General features: G+C 39.7%; 2 protein-coding genes across 3 annotated transcripts in view; both read left to right on the top strand.

Moving 5' to 3' along the window:
• The window catches only part of LOC139182962 (antigen WC1.1-like), a gene marked incomplete in the record, with an annotated part of 771,738 nt that overhangs the window by 657,140 nt on the left and 94,592 nt on the right, over positions 1 to 20,006 (top strand).
• LOC139176099 (antigen WC1.1-like) overlaps positions 1 to 20,006 on the top strand; it is a 61,401-nt gene that overhangs the window by 26,111 nt on the left and 15,284 nt on the right. For both annotated transcript variants that reach the window (XM_070788635.1, XM_070788634.1), the window contains 3 exons: positions 2,319 to 2,633; positions 14,725 to 15,033; positions 15,127 to 15,435. In XM_070788635.1, coding sequence (XP_070644736.1) covers positions 2,319 to 2,633; positions 14,725 to 15,033; positions 15,127 to 15,435 — 933 coding nt within the window. The remainder of the gene's footprint in view (positions 1 to 2,318; positions 2,634 to 14,724; positions 15,034 to 15,126; positions 15,436 to 20,006) is intronic.

Raw genomic sequence — 20,006 nt, 5'->3', positions numbered from 1 at the left:
GAATTCAGAGTTCCAAAGAATAGCAAGAAGAGATAAGAAAACCTTCCTCAGTGACCAGTGCAAAGAAATAGAGGAAAACAACAGAATGGGAAAGACTAGAGATCTCTTAAAGAAAATTAGAGATACCAAGGGAACATTTCATGCAAAGATGGACACAATAAAGGAAAGAAATGGTATGGACCTAACAGAAGCAGAAGATATCAAGAAGAGGTGGTAAGAATATACAGAAGAACTGTACAAAAAAGATATTCATGTCCCAGATAATCACGATGGTGTGATCACTGACCTAGAGCCAGACATCCTGGAATGTGAAGTCAAGTGGGCCTTAGAAAGCATCACTATGAACAAAGCTAGTGGAGGTGATGGAATTCCAGTTGAGCTATTTCAAATCCTGAAAGATGATGCTGTGAAAGTGCTGCACTCAGTATGCCAGCAAATGTGGAAAACTCAGCAGTGGCCACAGGACTGGAAAAGGTCAGTTTTCATTCCAATTTCAAAGAAAGGCAATGCCAAAGAATGCTCAAACTACCGCACAATTGCACTCATCTCACATGCTAGCAAAGTAATGCTCAAAATTCTCACAGCCAGGCTTCAGCAATATGTGAACCGTGAACTTCCTGATGTTCAAGCTGGTTTTAGAAAAGGCAGAGGAACCGGAGATCAAATTGCCAACGTCTGCTGGATCATGGAAAAAGCAAGAGACTTCGAGAAAAACATCTATTTCTGCTTTATTGACTATGCCAAAGCCTTTGACTGTGTGGATCACAATAAACTGTGGGAAATTCTGAAAGAGATGGGAAACCAGACCACCTGACCTACCTCTTGAGAAATCTCTCATCTTTAGGACTCCTCTAAATCACTATATTCTCAGTTCTATATAAAATTCTTTTAACTTATTCATTCACTTTTTAAACCTAGATATTTTATTTTAGGTTGGCAATAGTTCCTTAGATATTTTAATTTATTTATGACTATTTTTTCTCATCTTTTGACCTGTTTATTGTCTTCTCTCTTTTCCCGTAAATACATTGATTGTATTTAAAATCCTTATCTGCTAAGTCCACCATTTCTATCATAGGTGTCTCTGCATTCTCTTATCTTTTTTCACTTTGGTCATTTGTCATGTTATCCTAGCTTGTCAAATGTCATGTCATTTTTTATTGAATGCTATAAATTATATATGAAAAAATAAGATACTCCTGATACATTTTCTAACACCTGAAAGGATTTACCCTTTGTTTTCCTAGGCAGGTGGGGGAAGGGGTATGTCTCACTCAAACATCTAAATATAACCTAAAACTGAGCTGTAACAGTATGGGTTGCAGTTTTGGTAGCACTCAGTCCACCTCTGATTTCTCTGTCCCTATGACATAGGCTTTTAGAGGTTTCAGTTCAGAGCCTATATTCTTTGGTAGCTAAGTACCTAAAATAATGAAAAAGACTCTGCTTTCCAAGTCTTTTTATATAGTTCTCTAGCTTCCTGCCCTTCACAGCTTATATACTGGGCAAATATTTGAGGAGAAAACCTGCTGTGTGAGAGAGGCTCTCAAGACTCTAATTTTGTCTCTCCAGCACCAGGTAACCCCCAAATTATGCTGGCTTCCTGTCACAACAGTAGTCCTCTGCTTGTCCAAGCCCAGATTCTGAATCATTAAATTATGCAATGAATCGGCAAATTGCCACAGAGAAAAAGAAGCTATAGATCCTGGACTAACATTGAAATAATCTCCACTCTTTAGAATTTTAGCATATTTAGTCCATGTTAACAAATGTCGAATACATTTACTGTTTCTTAAAAAATAGTTTCCAGCTTTTAAAGTTGTATCCAGAAAGACCCAGCAAGACACATTGGCCTGCTGTGAACTCCATTCTCCCTGGAAGTGGAAAGTTTTAGGTTTAATTCTCTACTTCATTATTTACTTAAAGTGCAGCATTATTTAACCTTTCTTTACCTACTTTTTTTTTTTTTAACCTTTCCTCCTACTTTTCAACCTTATTAATTCTCTTGCCACCGCTATAAGAAACCAGACCCAGCTGCTGCCCCAGTGCAATGCTGCTGTTGCTGCTGCCAAGTTGCTTCAGTCGTGTCCGACTCTTAGCGACCCCATGGACTGCAGCCTACCAGGCTCCTCTGTCCATGGGATTGTCCAGGCAAAAGTACTGGAGTGGGTTACCATTGCCTTCTGCACGAGTGCAAAGACTGTATCAGAACCAGCAAGGTCAGCAGCCTTAGAGGAGAGCGCCTCCTACAGCTCAGGTGAGGGTCCCACAGGACAGAAGACCCTTCTCATTCTCCTGTCCCATTTCTCTCTCCTCAGGTAGCAGACAGCTCCGCCTGGTGGACGGGGACAGTCCCTGCACCGGGAGAGTGGAGATCCTTAACCAGGGCTCCTGGGGCACCATCTGTGATTACAGCTGGGACCTGGACGATGCCCGCGTGGTGTGCAGACAGCTGGGCTGTGGAAAAGCCCTCGATGCCACTCTCTCTTCTTCCTTTGGGGCGGGATCAGGGCCCATTTGGCTGGACAACGTGAAGTGCACAGGAAACGAGTCCCACGTGTGGAGGTGCCCTTCCCGGGGCTGGGGGAAGCACTACTGTGATCATAGCCGGGATGCAGGAGTCATCTGCTCAGGTATGGTCAGTTCATTCATTGCCCACCAGCTGAGAGAATGGAAAGTTCCAAGAAAGCTGGTGTCTGATCAGAGGGACAGTAGGGGACGGGTGGGCTAGAGAGGGCTGAGACAACTACCCATCCTCCGTGAGTGCCCTGTAGCTGTGAGCAATGAGCTTCATATACTTTCCTCTTACAAGTCTCTGCTATTCTTTTCTTCTCCAGTGGTCTTACCTGACACTAAAATAGCTTTATTTATTCTCCCAGTTAAAATAAATCCTCATAATTTTTTTTTTCATAATTCACTTTTTGTAAAAGTGAAACATTTGCTAACAGCCACATACACACTCCCTTTGCACAGGAAGGCTATGAGAGGGAGGGACAAAAAATGAGGATGTACTTTCCTGGGTGGAGCTGTTTCTATACAAACAGCGTGAGACATTATTTTGCACTAGTTTAGTATGAGTGGAGGCTACTCCTACTGTAGGAAGATATCATTTACATGTATAGAGGGTATCCCTATGGGGGTTATCATTTAACAGATCAGAGATTCTTATGGATTTGTGCCAGATTTCAAGTTTTCTTTGCAAATTTAGACATAAATGTTTATAGCTCTTTGATGGTAGAGAATTGTTGATGAAATGCTCTGAGTCATATATTCTTCCATTGTTACTAGAAAAGTCTCTCTCTCAAATTTTTCCTTTAAAATATCTGTATAAATGCAAACTTTGGAGGAATGCTTAGCCATGCACTGACAAGTCAAAGGTGGAGGTAATAAAACTTGAATTTCTGTGTTTTATGTTAAGAGATTATATAGTTTATATTTTATGGCTTCAATGATATAAGAGAATTGCATTTGGGGGCTTATTTGGAGTAAGTGGACAAATATAATTTTTGAAGAAGGTGGAAAAGGTTTTATAGTAGCTGGGAGGAAGGCGAATGGCAATGGGAGCTGATGAAGGTAACCGTGAGGTTCTCTGAGCAGCACTGAGGGGCCAGGTGTGATGTGAAGGATGTTACGTGTGCCTAAGAACACAGGATATGTACACAGCAAGAGACCAGACAAGGATATGTCTTTACTATATTTAATATCTTTACTCACATCAGCCTTCTATTTAATAAATTTCTTGGACTTATCACACACTTATTCTTCCATGTAAATTTTAAAATCAAGTTGAAAATGAAAGAGATATACTATATCTCAGAAGTCTCTATTCTGATATGTATAAGACTTTATTGAGTATTCAGCATATATTTGAATATTTCACATGTATCAGGGTATATAAAACAGAATGCAAGAAATACTTTTTTCTTGTTCTTTCTAAATTTTTACTCTCATAGAATTAATATAACAATATCAATAACCTCATATATGCAGATGACACCACTCTAATAGCAGAAAGTAAAGACGAATAGAGGAGAGCCTCTTGATGAAAGTGGAAGAGAAGATGAAAAAGCTGGCTTGAAACTCCGCATTCAAAAACTAATATCATGGCATCCAGTCCCATCACTTCATGGCAAAGAGATGAGGAAAAAATGGAAACAGCAACAGACTTATTTTCTTGGGCTCCAAAATCACTGCAGATTGTGACTGCAGCCATGAAATTAAAAGACGCTTGCTCCTTGGAAGAAAAGCTATGACAAACCTGGAGAGCATATTAAAAAGCAGAGACATTACTTTGTGACAAATGTCCATATAGTCAAAGCTATTTTTTTTTCTTTCTGGTAGTTATGTATGGACGTGAGAGTTGGATCATAAAGAAGGCTGAGCACTGAAGAATTGATGCTTTTGAACTGTGGTGCTGGAGAAGACTCTGGAGAGTCCCTTGGACAAGGAGATCAAATCAATCAATCCTAAAGGAAATCAACCCTGAATAACTCATTGGAAGGATGTATGCTGAAGCTGAAGCTCCAATACTTTGGCCACATGATAAGAAGAAATGACTCATTGGAAAAGACCCTGAGGCTGGGAAAGATTGAAGACCAGAGAAGAAGGGGACGACAGAGGATGAGAAGGTTGGATGACATCACTGACTCAATGGACATGAGTTTGAGTAAACTCAGGGAGATAGTGAAGACAGGGAAGCCTGGAGTGCTGCAGTCCATGGAGTCACAAAGCGTCGGACATGACTGAGTGACTGAGCAACAAAAACAACCAGTTAAATAAAAATGCTTTAATTAGAATGTGTAGCCTGTGACCAAACTCCCAGCCAGAGGAGGCTAGGGGTCCTAACCTGGGCCTCTCTGGAGAGATGGAAGTGGATAAATAATAAAAGGCAAGCAGATCATTTTCTCCCTCATCATTCATTCTTATATCAGTGGTCAAGCTAATCCTTCAATACTTTAATTTCTGTGGTGTCTTTTCTGTTCTCTCCTGCTCTCTATAGTAGATTTTTATTCTGTTACATCATTGTTTTTGAGACTTCAAAGTTCACATACTTATGCAATCAGAGTCCTTTACCAGGACAAATTCCACCATTACGTACATAACCATGAGCACACTCAGAAACCAGGCAAATTATTTTAAAACTTGTTCTTTATGATTTGCAGGGTTTTTTTCCCCATTGGATTACCTTTTCTCTGTCCAAATATGGTCCCTGAAGAATGAAATCATGATCATGAGTCTTTTCTTTGGTCTCTTTCTCATACTCCATCGACTCCCCATTTAACCTACCACTCACCCCACCTCACTCTCTACAGAAGTTCTTCCCTTTTGGAGTGTCCTTTGCATCTATTTGTAGCTCTTAAGTTCATTTCTTCTTTTCTGCACTGGGGGAATTGGGAAAGGGTAGCAGTGTTAGGTGGCAAATGGGAGCAGCCCAGGGGATAAAAGGTGTTAAAATCTTGTTGAACAAGTATTTCGTTTCCAAATCTATGTTTCATCACTGTTGAGGCTTTTGCAATTTAGAAATCTCTAAAATATATATGGCTTGCTTGCTCTCTGCTATCTTCCTCTCACTCTCCTTTTTTGTAGCTTGCTGGCTTCTTATCTCAGAAATCCAAATAGGAAAGGAATATGCAGTAGGCATATAGATAGGGTTAGAATACATTAAATTGTCATCACTCCTTCACATTTGCTAAGAATCTCATGTCTAGGATGAAGTAATCAACTAACTCAGTTGTCTTGCATAATCCCACTGAGACTTCACTTTCTCTCAGGTGTGTTCATACATCCTAGATTTTTAAGAAAGATGGCTAGGATCATTCCCTCCCTCTCCTATGATCTCTGAGCTTTCATCACTTCCAAACTTATCTGTGAACAACTTCTTTTTTTTAATTTTATTTTATTTTTAAACTTTACATAATTGTATTAGTTTTGCCAAATATCAAAATGAATCCATCACAGGTATACATGTGCTCCCCATCCTGAACCCTCCTCCCTCCCCATACCATCCCTCTGGGTCGTCCCAGTGCACTAGCCCCAAGCATCCAGTATCATGCATTGAACCTGGACTGGCATCTCGTTTCATACATGATATTTTACATGTTTCAATGCCATTCTCCCAAATCTTCCCACCCTCTCCCTCTCCCACAGATTCCATAAGACTGTTCCATACATCAGCATCACTTTTGCTGTCTCGTACACAGGGTTATTGTTATCATCTTTCTAAATTCCATATATATGCGTTAGTATACTGTATTGGCGTTTTTCCTTCTGGCTTACATCACTCTGTATAATAGGCTCCAGTTTCATCCACCTCATTAGAACTGATTCAAATGTATTCTTTTTAATGGCTGAGTAATACTCCATTGTGTATATGTACCACTGCTTTCTTATCGATTCATCTGCTGATGGACATCTAGGTTGCTTCCATGTCCTGGCTATTATAAACAGTGCTGCAATGAACATTGGGGTACACGTGTCTCTTTCCCTTCTGGTTTCCTCAGTGTGTATGCCCAGCAGTGGGATTGCTGGATCATAAGGCAGTTCTAGTTCCAGTTTTTTAAGGAATCTCCACACTGTTCTCCATAGTGGCTGTACTAGTTTGCATTCCCACCAACAGTGTAAGAGGGTTCCCTTTCCTCCACACCCTCTCCATTTATTATTTGTAGACTTTTGGATTGCAGCCATTCTGACTGGTGTGAAATGGTACCTCATAGTGGTCTTGATTTGCATTTCTCTGATAATGAGTGATGTTGAGCATCTTTTCATGTGTTTCTTAGCCATCTGTATGTCTTCTTTGGAGAAATGTCTATTTAGTTCTTTGGCCCATTTTTTGATTGGGTCATTTATTTTTCTGGAATTGAGCTGTAGGAGTTGCTTGTATGTTTTTGAGATTAGTTGTTTGTCAGTTGCTTCATTTGCTATTATTTTCTCCCATTCTGAAGCCTGTCTTTTCACCTTGCTCATAGTTTCCTTTGATGTGCAGAAGCTTTTAAGGTTAATTAGGTCCCATTTGTTTATTTTTGCTTTTATTTCCAATATTCTGGGAGGTGGGTCATAGAGGATCCTGCTGTGATGTATGTCAGAGAGTGTTTTGCCTATGTTCTCCTCTATGAGTTTTATAGTTTCTGGTCTTATGTTTAGATCTTTAATCCATTTTGAGTTTATTTTTGTGTATGGTGTTAGAAAGTGTTCTAGTTTCATTCTTTTACAAGTGGTTGACCAGTTTTCCCAGCACCACTTGTTAAAGAGATTGTCTTTAATCCATTGTACATTCTTGCCTCCTTTGTCAAAGATAAGGTGTCCATATGTGCGTGGACTTATCTCTGGGCTTTCTATTTTGTTCCATGGATCTATATTTCTGTCTTTGTGCCAGTACCATACTGTCTCGATAACTGTGGCTTTGTAGCAGAGCCTGAAGTCAGGTAGGTTGATTCCTCCAGTTCCATTCTTCTTTCTCAAGATCGCTTTGGCTATTCGAGGTTTTTTGTATTTCCATACAAATTGTGAAATTATTTCTTCTAGCTCTGTGAAGAATACCATTGGTAGCTTGATAGGGATTGCATTGAATCTATAGATTGCTTTGGGTAGTATACTCATTTTCACTATATTGATTCTTCCAATCCATGAACATGGTATATTTCTCCATCTATTAGTGTCCTCTTTGATTTCTTTCACCTGTTTTATAGTTTTCTATATATAGGTCTTTAGTTTCTTTAGGTAGATATATTCCTAAGTATTTTATTCTTTCTGTTGCAATGGTGAATGGAATTGTTTCCTTAATTTGTCTTTCTGTTTTCTCATTATTAGTGTATAGGAATGCAAGGGATTTCTGTGTGTTGATTTTATATCCTGCAACTTTTCTATAGTCATTGATTAGTTCTAGTAATTTTCTGGTGGAGTCTTTAGGATTTTCTATGTAGAGGATCATGTCATCTGCAAATAGTGAGAGTTTTACTTCTTCTTTTCCAATTTGGATTCCTTTTATTTTTTTTTTCTGCTCTGATTGCTGTGGCCAAAACTTCCAAAACTATGTTGAATAGTAATGGTGAAAGTGGGCACCCTTGTCTTGTTCCTGACTTTAGAGGAAATGTTTTCAATTTTTCACCATTGAGGATAATGTTTGCTGTGGGTTTCTCATATATAGCTTTTACTATGTTGAGGTATGTTCCTTCTCTTCCTGCTTTCTGGAGAGTTTTTATCATAAATGGGTGTTGAATTTTGTCAAAGGCTTTCTCTGCATCTATTGAGATAATCATATGGTTTTTATTTGTCAATTTGTTAATGTGGTGTATTACATTGATTGATTTGTGGATATTGAAGAATCCTTGCATCCCTGGGATAAAGCCCACTTGGTCATGGTGTATGATCTTTTTAATGTGTTGTTGGATTCTGGTTGCTAGAATTTTGTTAAGGATTTTTGCATCTATGTTCATCAGTGATATTGGTCTGTAGTTTTCTTTTTTTGTGGGATCTTCGTCAGGTTTTGGTATTAGGGTGATGGTGGCCTCATGGAATGAGTTTGGAAGTTTACCTTCCTCTGCAATTTTCTGGAAGAGTTTGAGCAGGATAGGTGTTAGCTCTTCTCTAAATTTTTGGTAGAATTCAGCTGTGAAGCCATCTGGACCTGGGCTTTTGTTTGCTGGAAGATTTTTGATTACAGTTTCAATTTCCGTGCTTGTGATGGGTCTGTTAAGATTTTCTATTTCTTCCTGGTCGAGTTTTGGAAAGTTGTACTTTTCTAAGAATTTGTCCATTTCTTCCACGTTGTCCATTTTATTGGCATATAATTGTTGATAGTAGTCTCTTATGATCCTTTGTATTTCTGTGTTGTCTGTTGTGATCTCTCCATTTTCATTTCTAATTTTATTGATTTGACTTTTCTCCCTTTGTTTCTTGATGAGTCTGGCTAATGGTTTGTCAATTTCATTTATCCTTTCAAAGAACCAGCTTTTGGTTTTGTTGATTTTTGCTATGGTCTCTTTTGTTTCTTTTGCATTTATTTCTGCTCTAATTTTTAAGATTTCTTTCCTTCTACTAACCCTGTGGTTCTCCATTTCTTCCTTTTCTAGTTGCTTTAGGTGTAGAGTTAGGTTATTTATTTGACTTTTTTCTTGTTTCTTGAGGTGTGCCTGTATTGCTATGAACTTTCCCCTTAGGACTGCTTTTACCGTGTCCCACAGGTTTTGGGTTGTCGTGTTTTCATTTTCATTCGTTTCTATGCAAATTTTGATTTCTTTTTTGATTTCTTCTGTGATTTGTTGGTTATTCAGCAGCGTGTTATTCAGCCTCCATATGTTGGAATTTTTAATAGTTTTTCTCCTGTAATTGAGATCTAATCTTACTGCATTGTGGTCAGAAAAGATGCTTGGAATGATTTCAATTTTTTTGAATTTACCAAGGCTAGCTTTATGGCCCAGGATGTGATCTATCCTGGAGAAGGTTCCATGTGCGTTTGAGAAAAAGGTGAAATTCATTGTTTTGGGATGAAATGTCCTATATATATCAATTAGGTCTAACTGGTCTATTGTATCATTTAAAGTTTGTGTTTCCTTGTTAATTTTCTGTTTAGTTGATCTATCCATAGGTGTGAGTCGGGTATTAAAGTCTCCCACTATTATTGTGTTATTGTTAATTTCTCCTTTCATACTTGTTAGCATTTGTCTTATGTACTGTGGTGCTCCCGTGTTGGGTGCATATATATTTATAATTGTTATATCTTCTTCTTGGATTGATCCTTTGATCATTATGTAGTGCCCTTCTTTGTCTCTCTTCACAGCCTTTGTTTTAAAGTCTATTTTATCTGATATGAGTATTGCTACTCCTGCTTTCTTTTGGTCCCTATGTGCATGGAAAATCTTTTTCCAGCCCTTCACTTTCAGTCTGTATGTGTCCCCTGTTTTGAGGTGGGTCTCTTGTAGACAACATATATAGGGGTCTTGTTTTTGTATCCATTCAGCCAGTCTTTGTCTTTTGGTTGGGGCATTCAACCCATTTATGTTTAAGGTAATTACTGATAAGTATGATCCCGTTGCCATTTATTTTATTGTTTTGGGTTCGAACTTATACACTGTTTTTGTGTTTCCTGTCTAGAGAATATCCTTTAGTATTTTTTGGAGAGCTGGTTTGGTGGTGCAGAATTCTCTCAGCTTTTGCTTGTCTGAAAAGCTTTTGATTTCTCCTTCATACTTGAATGAAATCCTTGCTGGGTACAATAATCTGGGCTGTAGGTTATTTTCTTTCATCATTTTAAGTATGTCTTGCCATTCCCTCCTGGCTTGAAGAGTTTCTATTGAAAGATCAGCTGTTATCCTTATGGGAATTCCCTTGTGTGTTATTTGTTGTTTTTCCCTTGCTGCTTTTAATATTTGTTCTTTGTGTTTGATCTTTGTTAATTTGATTAATATGTGTCTTGGGGTGTTTCGCCTTGGGTTTATCCTGTTCGGGACTCTCTGGGTTTCTTGGACTTGGGTGATTATTTCCTTCCCCATTTTGGGGAAGTTTTCAACTATTATCTCCTCAAGTATTTTCTCATGGTCTTTCTTTTTGTCTTCTTCTTCTGGGACCCCTATGATTCGAATGTTGTAGCGTTTAATATTGTCCTGGAGGTCTCTGAGATTGTCCTCATTTCTTTTAATTCGTTTTTCTTTTATCCTCTCTGATTCATTTATTTCTACCATTCTATCTTCTAATTCACTAATCCTATCTTCTGCCTCTGTTATTCTACTATTTGTTGCCTCCAGAGTGTTTTTAATTTCATTTATTGCATTATTCATTTTATATTGACTATCTTTTATTTCTTCTAAGTCCTTGTTAAACCTTTCTTTCATCTTCTCAATCTTAGTCTCCAAGCTATTTATCTGTGATTCCATTTTGATTTCAAGATTTTGGATCAATTTCACTATCATTATTTGGAATTCTTTATCAGGTAGATTCCCTATCTCTTCCTCTTTTGTTTGGTTTGGTGGGCTTTTATCCTGTTCATTTATCTGCTGGGTATTCCTCTGTCTCTTCATCTTGTTTAAATTGCTGAGTTTGGGGTGTCCTTTCTATATTCTGGCAGTTTGTGGAGTTCTCTGTATTGTGGCTTTTCCTCGCTGTGTGTGGGTTTGTATAGGTGGCTTGTCAAGGTTTCCTGGTTAGGGAAGCTTGTGTCGGTGTTCTGGTGGGTGTCCAGTAATGAGTTATGAGATGTGTATGGTTTTGGGGTGACTTTGGGCAGCTTGTATCTTGAAGCTCAGGGCTGTGCTCCTTTGTTGCTGGAGAATTTGCTTGGCATGCCTTGCCCTGGAACTTGTTAGCCCTTGTGTGGTGCTTGGTTTCAGTGTTGGTTTGGAGGCATTTGATGAGCTCCTGTCAATTAATGTTCCTTGGAGTCAGAAGTTCCCTGGAGTCAGGGTTTGGACTTAAGCCTCCTGCTTCCAGTTATCGGTCTTATTTTTACAGTAGTTTCAAAACTTCTCCTTCTATACAGCACCATTGATAAAACATCTACGTTAAAAAGTTTCTCTACTGTGAGGGTCACTCAGAGAGGTTCACAGCGTTACATGGAGAAGAGAAGAGGGAGGAGGGAGTTAGAGGTGACCCAGTTGAGGTGAGGTGGAATCAATAGTGGAGAGAGTGGGGTAGCCAGTAGTCACTTCCTTATGTGCACTCCACAACTGGACCATTCAGAGATGTTCACGGAGTTATACAGAGAAGAGAAGAAGGAGGAAGGAGACAGAGGTGGCCAGAGGGATAAAAGCGGGGAATGAAAAGGAGGGAGACAGATCCAGCCAGTAATCAGTTCCCTAAGTGTTCTCCACCATCTGGAACACACATAAACTCACAGAGTTGGGTAGAGTAGAGAGGGGTTAGGGAGGAGACACAGGCGACCTGGTGGAGAAAAAGGAGAGTCCAAAGGGAGAGAGAGCAGTCAAGCCAGTAATCTCGCTCCATAGTGAAAAATGGGTCCTGAACATTGGGTTCTTAAAGGTACAAAATTGGTAACAAATACATAAAAGCAAAAATTAAAAATCTAGAGTAGAGTTTGGAATTTCAAAAATACGATGTTAAAGAAAAGAAGAAGGAAAAGAAAGAGAGAAAAATCGAACAAAGAAAAACAAACAAGGTCGCGAAAATTATAAAGAAAATACAGGTACAAAATTGATAACTAATACCAAAAAGCAAAAATTAAAAATCTAGAGTAGAGTTTGGAATTTCAAAAATACAATGTTAAAAAAAAGGAAGAAGAAACATAAAGAGAGAAAACAAACAAACAAAAACAATGTCGCAAAAATTATAAAGAAAATACAGGTACAAATTTGATATCAAATACCAAAAAGCATAAATTAAAAATCTAGAGTAGAGTTTGGAATTTCATATATACAATGTTATATAAAAGAAGAAGAGAATGAAACAGAAAAAAAAAAAGTCACAGAAATTATAAAAAAAAAAAAACTGTAGGTACAAAATTGATAAAAGTATACCAAAAAGCTAAAATTAAAAAACTAGAGTAGAGTTTGGAATTTCAAAAATACAATGTTAAAGAAAAGAAGAAGTAAAAAAAAAAAAAAAAAACAAGGTCAAAAAATTATAAAATATATATATATGAAGTTTGCTGAAGAAGAAAAAAATAAGGTCTTTTTTTTTTTTTTTTGCAAAGTAATAGGTTATAAAAGTGAAAATTAAAGGAACAATAGAGGACTTAAAAAAATTTTTTTTAATTAAAAAAAAAGAAAGAAAGAAAGAATGATCGTAAAAATAGTAAAAATATATCTAGGACTTTCTCTGGTTTTGTTGTATGGTGGGTTCAGTTCATTTTTGGCTAGTTCCTTGGTCCGACTTCTATTTCTCAAGATCTATAGGCCCCTTCCTATGTAGTCCGTAGTAACCACGGGGTTTTAATCTATTGCCTGTAGCTTCCAAGGCGTTTCCCTCTGTTATAACTTCTGTTTGCTGGTCTGTTCAGTGTCTGGCTTCCGCCCTGACACAAAGGGGACGGTGGGGGAAACTCTTTTTTTTTTTTTTTTTTAGGCTCACTTGTTCAGTCGCGCTGTGGGGAGGGAGGGAGGGATGCTGCAAACAAATAACACTGGCGTGCGCTCGCAGTGCCTCAGCCACACTGGGTCTGCCCCCACTCACGGCGCATGTAGCCTCCCTGCCCACACTGCTCGGGCTCTAGGTTGTTCCGCCGAGAACAATCTGAGGCCGGCCCTGGGCTGCATGCACCTCCCAGGTCCAAGCCGCTCAGGTTCAGGCACTCGGGTAGTCCTCAGAGGCGCAGACTCTGTTGGGCCTGCATTTTGTGCTCTTCCCAGGTCCGAGCAGCTCAGGTGATGAGGTGTTTGGCGAACGCCAATGCTGTGACTTATTGCCTCCCCGCCACTCAGTTATCTGTGTGTAAAACCGGCGCACCTTCTCAGGCAGATGTTGACCGTCCAGACCCCCAAGAAGTTTTAGTTAGCAAAGAAGCCTGCTTACAGTTTTATAGATAATGTCTCTCTGGGGTTGCGATTGTCCCCTTCCAGCTCTGGCTGCCTGTTACAGGAGGGGGAAGGTCTGCAGCCGGCTATCTCTGTTCAGTCCTTTGTTCCGTGCGGGGGCCTGGCGGTGTCTTAGGTTGGGGCTGGTTTTTCGCGTGGTAGATATCCCACAGTCTGGTTTGCTAGCCCAAGTTATTTCGCTCAGATAGTGCTCAGGGTATTCAGGCCAGATTCTTTCTCTGAGCGATGCAGCCCGTGCCGCGCCTCCCTGCCCAGCCCCTGCTTGCTAATGGCGTGTGCAGGCGTCTGCGCTGCTTCTTGCTGTGGGAGTTACCGTAGGGCTCGCAATCTGCGAGTTTTAATTGTTTATTTTTTCTCCCTGTTATGTTACCCTCTGTGCTTCCAAAGCTCGGCACATATTTGGCAGTGAGAAGGTTTCCTGGTGTTTGGAAACTTCTCTCTTTTTAAGACTCCCTTCCCGGGACGGAACTCCGTCCCTCCCTCTTTTGTCTCTTTTTTTTTGTCTTTTATATTTTTTCCTACCTCCTTTCGAAGAGTTGGGTTGCTTTTCTGGGTGCCTGATGTCCTCTGCCGGCATTCAGAAGTTGTTTTGTGGAATTTACTCGACGTTTAAATGCTCTTTTGATGAATTTGTGGGGGAGAAAGTGTTCTCTCCATCCTACTCCTCCGCCATCTTGGCTCCTCCCCACTGTGAACAACTTCTTTCACAATTAAGTTACCTAATTGTGACCTAATGCCTGCACTCAGATCCAGCCTGCATGATGTTCCCATCCCCAGTGACTTGAATACTGGCTCAGAGAAAACTGCCCAAAATTCTAGCCCCAGAAATTTCAGGATGACTTTCTAAACTTCTCTGGCTCTTAGGCCTCTGACCTCTCGAATCCCATGATCTTCTTTCACTCTCAGTTAGTTCAGCTATGCACTCAAGTTTGAATGTCTACCACTGTGCAGTTTCTTTGGGCCTTTGTAGTTTCTAGGCCCCCAGATAAGAATTAACATTCCTAACCAATATATATTCTCAGGATTCAGCCATTCCAAACTGACCCTGCAATCCTTCTGGATATCTCTTCAGAAACTTGCTCATGGAAATGCAATTTGACAATGACAGTCAAATTCTCTCTTCTTATCCCCTTTTATACCACTGCTGGAAAAAGCTTTTCCCACCATTGCCTGTGAGGTGTTGTTTCCAATTGTCAAGCCAGTTTCATGAACAGTCACTGGGTTTGTTCTTTGTTTCTCTTAGGATTTTTGCGTCTGGCTGGAGGGGATGGACCCTGCTCAGGGCGAGTAGAAGTGTATTCTGGAGAAGCCTGGATCCCAGTGTCTGATGGGAACTTCACACTCCCCACTGCCCAGGTCATCTGTGCAGAGCTGGGGTGTGGCAAGGCTGTGTCTGTCCTGGGACATGTGCCCTTCAGAGAGTCCAATGCCCGGGTCTGGGCTGAAGAGTTCAGGTGTGAGGGGGAGGAGCCTGAGCTCCGGGTCTGCCCCAGAGTGCCCTGTCCAGGGGGCACTTGCTACCACAGTGGAGCTGTTCAGGTTGTGTGTTCAGGTGAGATGCACATCAGTATTTAGCCTCTGTGTACATTCACTTCAAGCTAAAAAAGAAATATGATTTTTCTGAAATCCTGTCTGTTTCTATCAGTGTATGCAGATGTCCGGCTCGTGACAAACGGCTCCTCTCAGTGTGAGGGGCAGGTGGAGATGAATATTTTTGGACAATGGAGAGCGCTCTGTACCTCCCACTGGAGTCTGGCCAATGCCAATGTTGTCTGTCGTCAGCTCGGCTGTGGAGTCGCCATCTCCACCCCAAACAGAGCAGAAGGAAGTGATCAACTCTGGAAAGCCCGATTTCATTGCTCAGGGACTGAGTCCTTCCTGTGGAAATGCCCTGTGACTACCCTGGGTGTTCCTGACTGTTCCCATGGCAACACGGCCTCTGTGATGTGCTCAGGTAAGAGAGGGAAGGTCTACTATACTTAGGATGCTCCTGGAGTGAAATTTCCCCAGAGCAGAGAGTAAGGGAAAACAGGCTTAAAAAGAAAGATATTCTGTAGTGAAATGTTTAATCTTGTTACTGAACTCGAGTTTCAGCTGCTCATTACTCAAGAATCCAACAGTGAGAGACAAGTGTGGGGCAAAATTAAAGACAGCTTTATTGAGGAAACCAGCTGTTCTGGGGAGACAGAGGACTAGTGTACCAAAGAACCAGCTCCTCCTTGCTAATCAGGAGTGCACAGGTGGAAGTAGGGGACAGGTTACCTGCAGAGTAGCACAGCTAGCTCTGACAATCATCTTGAAATAGGTCTGGTCAGTGTCACCTTTATTGTTTGAATTACAGTTAATCATCAGTTCTAGTGTTGGTTTGTTCCCATTTCCTTGAGGCCAATCTTGGAATTGTGTAAGATGAAGATTATGAACTTCCCTGTTGGCTCAGATGGTAAAGAACCTGCCTGCAATGCAAGAGTCTCGGGTTTGATCCCTGGGTTGGGAAGATCCCCTGGAGAAGGAACTGGCTCCCCACTAGTCTGGTCATCATGTAATTTATTTCTACCACCTGTTTGGGATTTCAGTATCTGCAAAATAGCTCAAAAGATATGGCTTAGAATGTTATCTATAGCCCATAAGAAGTAAACTAAAGGTCCTTGACTTTGTTTAGGGCTAAACTATTATTATTTTGTCCTATTTGACTGTTTTCCTTTGTTTCTGATTTTTTTTCATTTCTGTGATTAAATTTATTCTTTGGCTAGGTTTTTCTACAAACAGAGGCAGGTGGAGGACATGAGGGTGGTCTGCCCTGAGAAGGCTCTTTAAGGTCCTGCTCCATAGCATTCGCATTGTTCACTCATTTTTTCAGGGGAAAGAAGTGCTAAGAAATGCTAATAAGTGCTATGTCAGGGAAAGAAACACCTCGATGAATAATATTTTTTATGAAACCTTATTATTTAAGGATAATAATAGAGAACAAAGTACAAACAGTAAGTGTATACCTAGATCATGTTCTCCAACACAGATCCACAAAGAGAACATTCACAGCACCACAGAATCACTATTGCCTCCCAATAGCTGTGTCCTCCTCCTCTCCAGGGAAGACTGCTTACCTAAGACTTGTACTGCCATAGAATATTTTCTCAGTTTTTGAACTTTATGTAAATTCATACAATATGTTTTCTTTTGTGTCTAATTTCTTTGACTCCAAACTGTGTTTGAGATTCACTCATGATGTTGTTTATGGCAGCATTTCATTCATTTTTATTATTATAGAGTATTCCTTTGAAAGATCACATGACCATGCATTGAACCATTCAACTAATGGCAGAGGTTTGAGTTTATTTCCAGATCTTGACTATTACAAATACAATGGTGCAAATTACCATGATGATGACTTTTGGCAAAAGTATTTATGATTTTTGTGTGTTTAATTCTTGGTCTTATATTTTTATTTTCTTAACAGTATGCTGTACTTCAGTGAACCAAGTTACTCATCTTATGTTTGACTTATCAACTTTTTTTCTATACATGTAGTGCTCTTTCAGTCAGTCAGTTCAGTTCAATCGCTCAGTCATGTCTGACTCTCTGCAACCCCATGGACTGCAGCATGCCAAGCTTTCCTGTCCTTCACCATCTCCTGGAGCTTGCTCAAGCTCATATCCATTGAGTCGGTGAAACCATCCAGTCATCTGATTCTCTGTTGTCCCCTTCTCCTCCTGCCTTCAATCTTTCTCAGCTTCAGGGTCTTTTCCAATGAGTCAGTTCTTCCCATCATGTGGCCAAAGCATTGGAGCTTCAGCTTCAGCATCAGTTTTTCCAATGAATATTCAGGACTGATTTCCTTTAGGATTGACTGATTGGACCTCCTTGCCATGCAAGGGGCTGTCAAGAGTCTTCTGCAACACCACAGTTCAAAAGCATCAATTATTCAGTATTCAGCTTTCTTTATGGTCCAACTCTCACAGCCATACATGATAACTGGAAAAATCATAGCTTTGACTGGATGGGCCTTTGTCAGTAATGTCTCTGCTTTTTAATATGTTGACTAGGTTGGTCATAGCTTTTCTTCCAAGCAGCAAGCATCTTTTAATTTCATGGCTGTAGACATAATCTGCAGTGATTTTGGAGCCCAAGAAAATAAAGTCTGTCCCTGTTTCCCCATCTTTTTGCCCTAAAATGATGGGACCAGATGGCATGATATTAGTTTTTTGAATGTTGAGTTTTAAGCCAACATTTTCACTCTCCTCTTTCAGTTTCATGATGTATGGCAAAACCAATACAATATTGTAAAGTAAAGAAAAAAATAAAAAAATTTAAAAATAAATTTAAAAAAGAGGCTCTTTAATTTCTCCTCAGTTTCTGCCATAAAGGTGGTGTCATCTGCATATCTGAGATTATTGATATTTCTCCCAGAAATCTTGACTCCAGTTTGTGCTTCATCCAGCCCAGCATTTTGCATGATGTACTCTGCATATAAATTAAACAAGCAGAGTGACAATATACAGCCTTGACGTACTTCTGTCTCAGTTTTGAGCTAGTCCATTGATCCAGTCCCTAGAACTCCTTATATTCTTCTTAAATGAACTTTGTCTACTCCAAAATTACAAAAATGTTCTCTGAGAGTATCTCACAGAAGTGTAATTACTTTTTTTTTTTTTGCATATAATTGTACATTGCTTCTAGGATTGACATCTGTGTTGGATAAGGGTCAAGTATCCTGTTTTCATATGGGTATCTATTTGACTCAAAATCTTTTTCTGAAAAGACTATTCCCCACTGCAGTGCCACCTTTGTGATAAGCGAAAGGGCACATATGTCTGAATACATTGTTTATACTCTCTATTCTGTTCCACTGTATCCTTTGTCTCTCCTTGTACCTGTACCACATTTTCTTAATTATTGTAATTTTATAGTAAGTCTTGAACCTTCCCTGGTGTCTCAGAGTAAAGAATCTGCCTGCAAGGCAGGAGACCTGGGTTTGATCCCTGGGTTGGGAAGATCTCCTGGAGAAGGGCATGAGAATCCACTCCAGTATTCTTGCCTGGAGAATCCCCATGGACAGAGGAGCCTGGTGGGCTATAGTCTATTGGGTCACAAATAGTTGGACATGACTGATTGACTAAGCACACAAAGTAAGTCTGGGTAACTTAAATTTAAAGAAGTTATGTTGTTGCTTTTCTTGCCAACTGCTTTGGTCAGTCTTGGTTTTTGTATTTTGTATACATTTTTGAGCTGAAGCTCCAATACTTTGGCCACCTGATGCGAAGAGCTGACTCACTAGAAAAGACCCTGATGCTAGGAAAGACTGAAGGCAGAAGGAAAAGGGGATGACAGAGGATGAGATGGTTGGATGGCATCACTGACTCAGAGGACATTAGTTTGAGCAAGCTCCAGGAGTTGGTGATGGACAGGGAAGCCTGGTGTGCTGCAGTCCTTGGGGTCACAAAGAGTCAGACACGACTAAGTGACTGAACAACAGCAACATACATTTTGAATCAGCTTGTCATGTTTCAAACAAACAAAAGCACAAGAGAATTTGATTGAGGTCAGATTTAATCTGTATATAAATTTGAGGATGACTGACTTTGACAACATTGAGTTTCCCAATTCACTGACAAAATATATCCCTTCATTCAGTTAGGTCTTGAATTTCTCTCCAATGTTTTGCACATCTTTAACTAGGTTTTCTCCTAGGCATTTTATGGGTTTGATGTTATTAGTATTTCTTTTAGTGAAGGTTTTCTAGGAATGAATTCTCTCTGAACTTTACCTGGATTCCCCAAATGTTAGATTAGTATTTTGTTTTAATCCTTCTTTCTTTCTTTTCTCTCTCTTGCTCTAGCTTTACCTTTCTCTCCTTATTTGTTCCCCTCCTGCCCTGTTTTTCCCTGAGTATGTAAAATTTTTCTGGATTAGGTTCAGACATGATGCTCCTTTATCCCTCCCTCCTAACAACAACAAAAATACGTCTGGGAATTTCCTTACATAACCACAGTTCAGTCAGACCTTTAGAGATGTCAGTCCCAGATGACATCTAAATGCAACCACATGAGAAACCCCAAAGATGAAACTGCCAAGTTGAGTCTTTCCCAAATTACTGACCCGGGAAATTATGAGCAAAATTAAAAAAACAAATTCCTTCAACTACTAAGTTTGGGGGGAAATTTTGTTATATAGCATTATTAACCAGGCACTTACCATAGGACCAGCATTTCTGAATAGAGGAATATTTATCCTCTGATTTTCTATTTTACTATTTCTACTTTATGTTGATCTAATGTGCTGATACACTCATTCTCTAGTTCTTAATTTCAGCTGTTAACTTTTTCAGCTGTAGAATTTTCATTTGTTTTTGTTATCATTTCTCTGCCAAGATACATATTGTGTTAATTAATTCTTTGTGCACTTTAATCATGGCTATTTAAATTTTCTGTCAGAGTAAAGAACTCTTAGAGGAAAACATAGGCAGAACATTCTTTGACATAAGTTGCAACAAGATCTTTTTTGATCAACCTCCTAAAGAAAATAAAAACA

This window comes from Bos indicus, chromosome 5, assembly GCF_029378745.1.
Source record: "Bos indicus isolate NIAB-ARS_2022 breed Sahiwal x Tharparkar chromosome 5, NIAB-ARS_B.indTharparkar_mat_pri_1.0, whole genome shotgun sequence".
NCBI lineage: Eukaryota > Metazoa > Chordata > Mammalia > Artiodactyla > Bovidae > Bos > Bos indicus.
The sequence above is the reverse complement of the archived record's forward strand: the minus strand, read 5'-3'. Positions and strand labels throughout refer to the sequence as shown.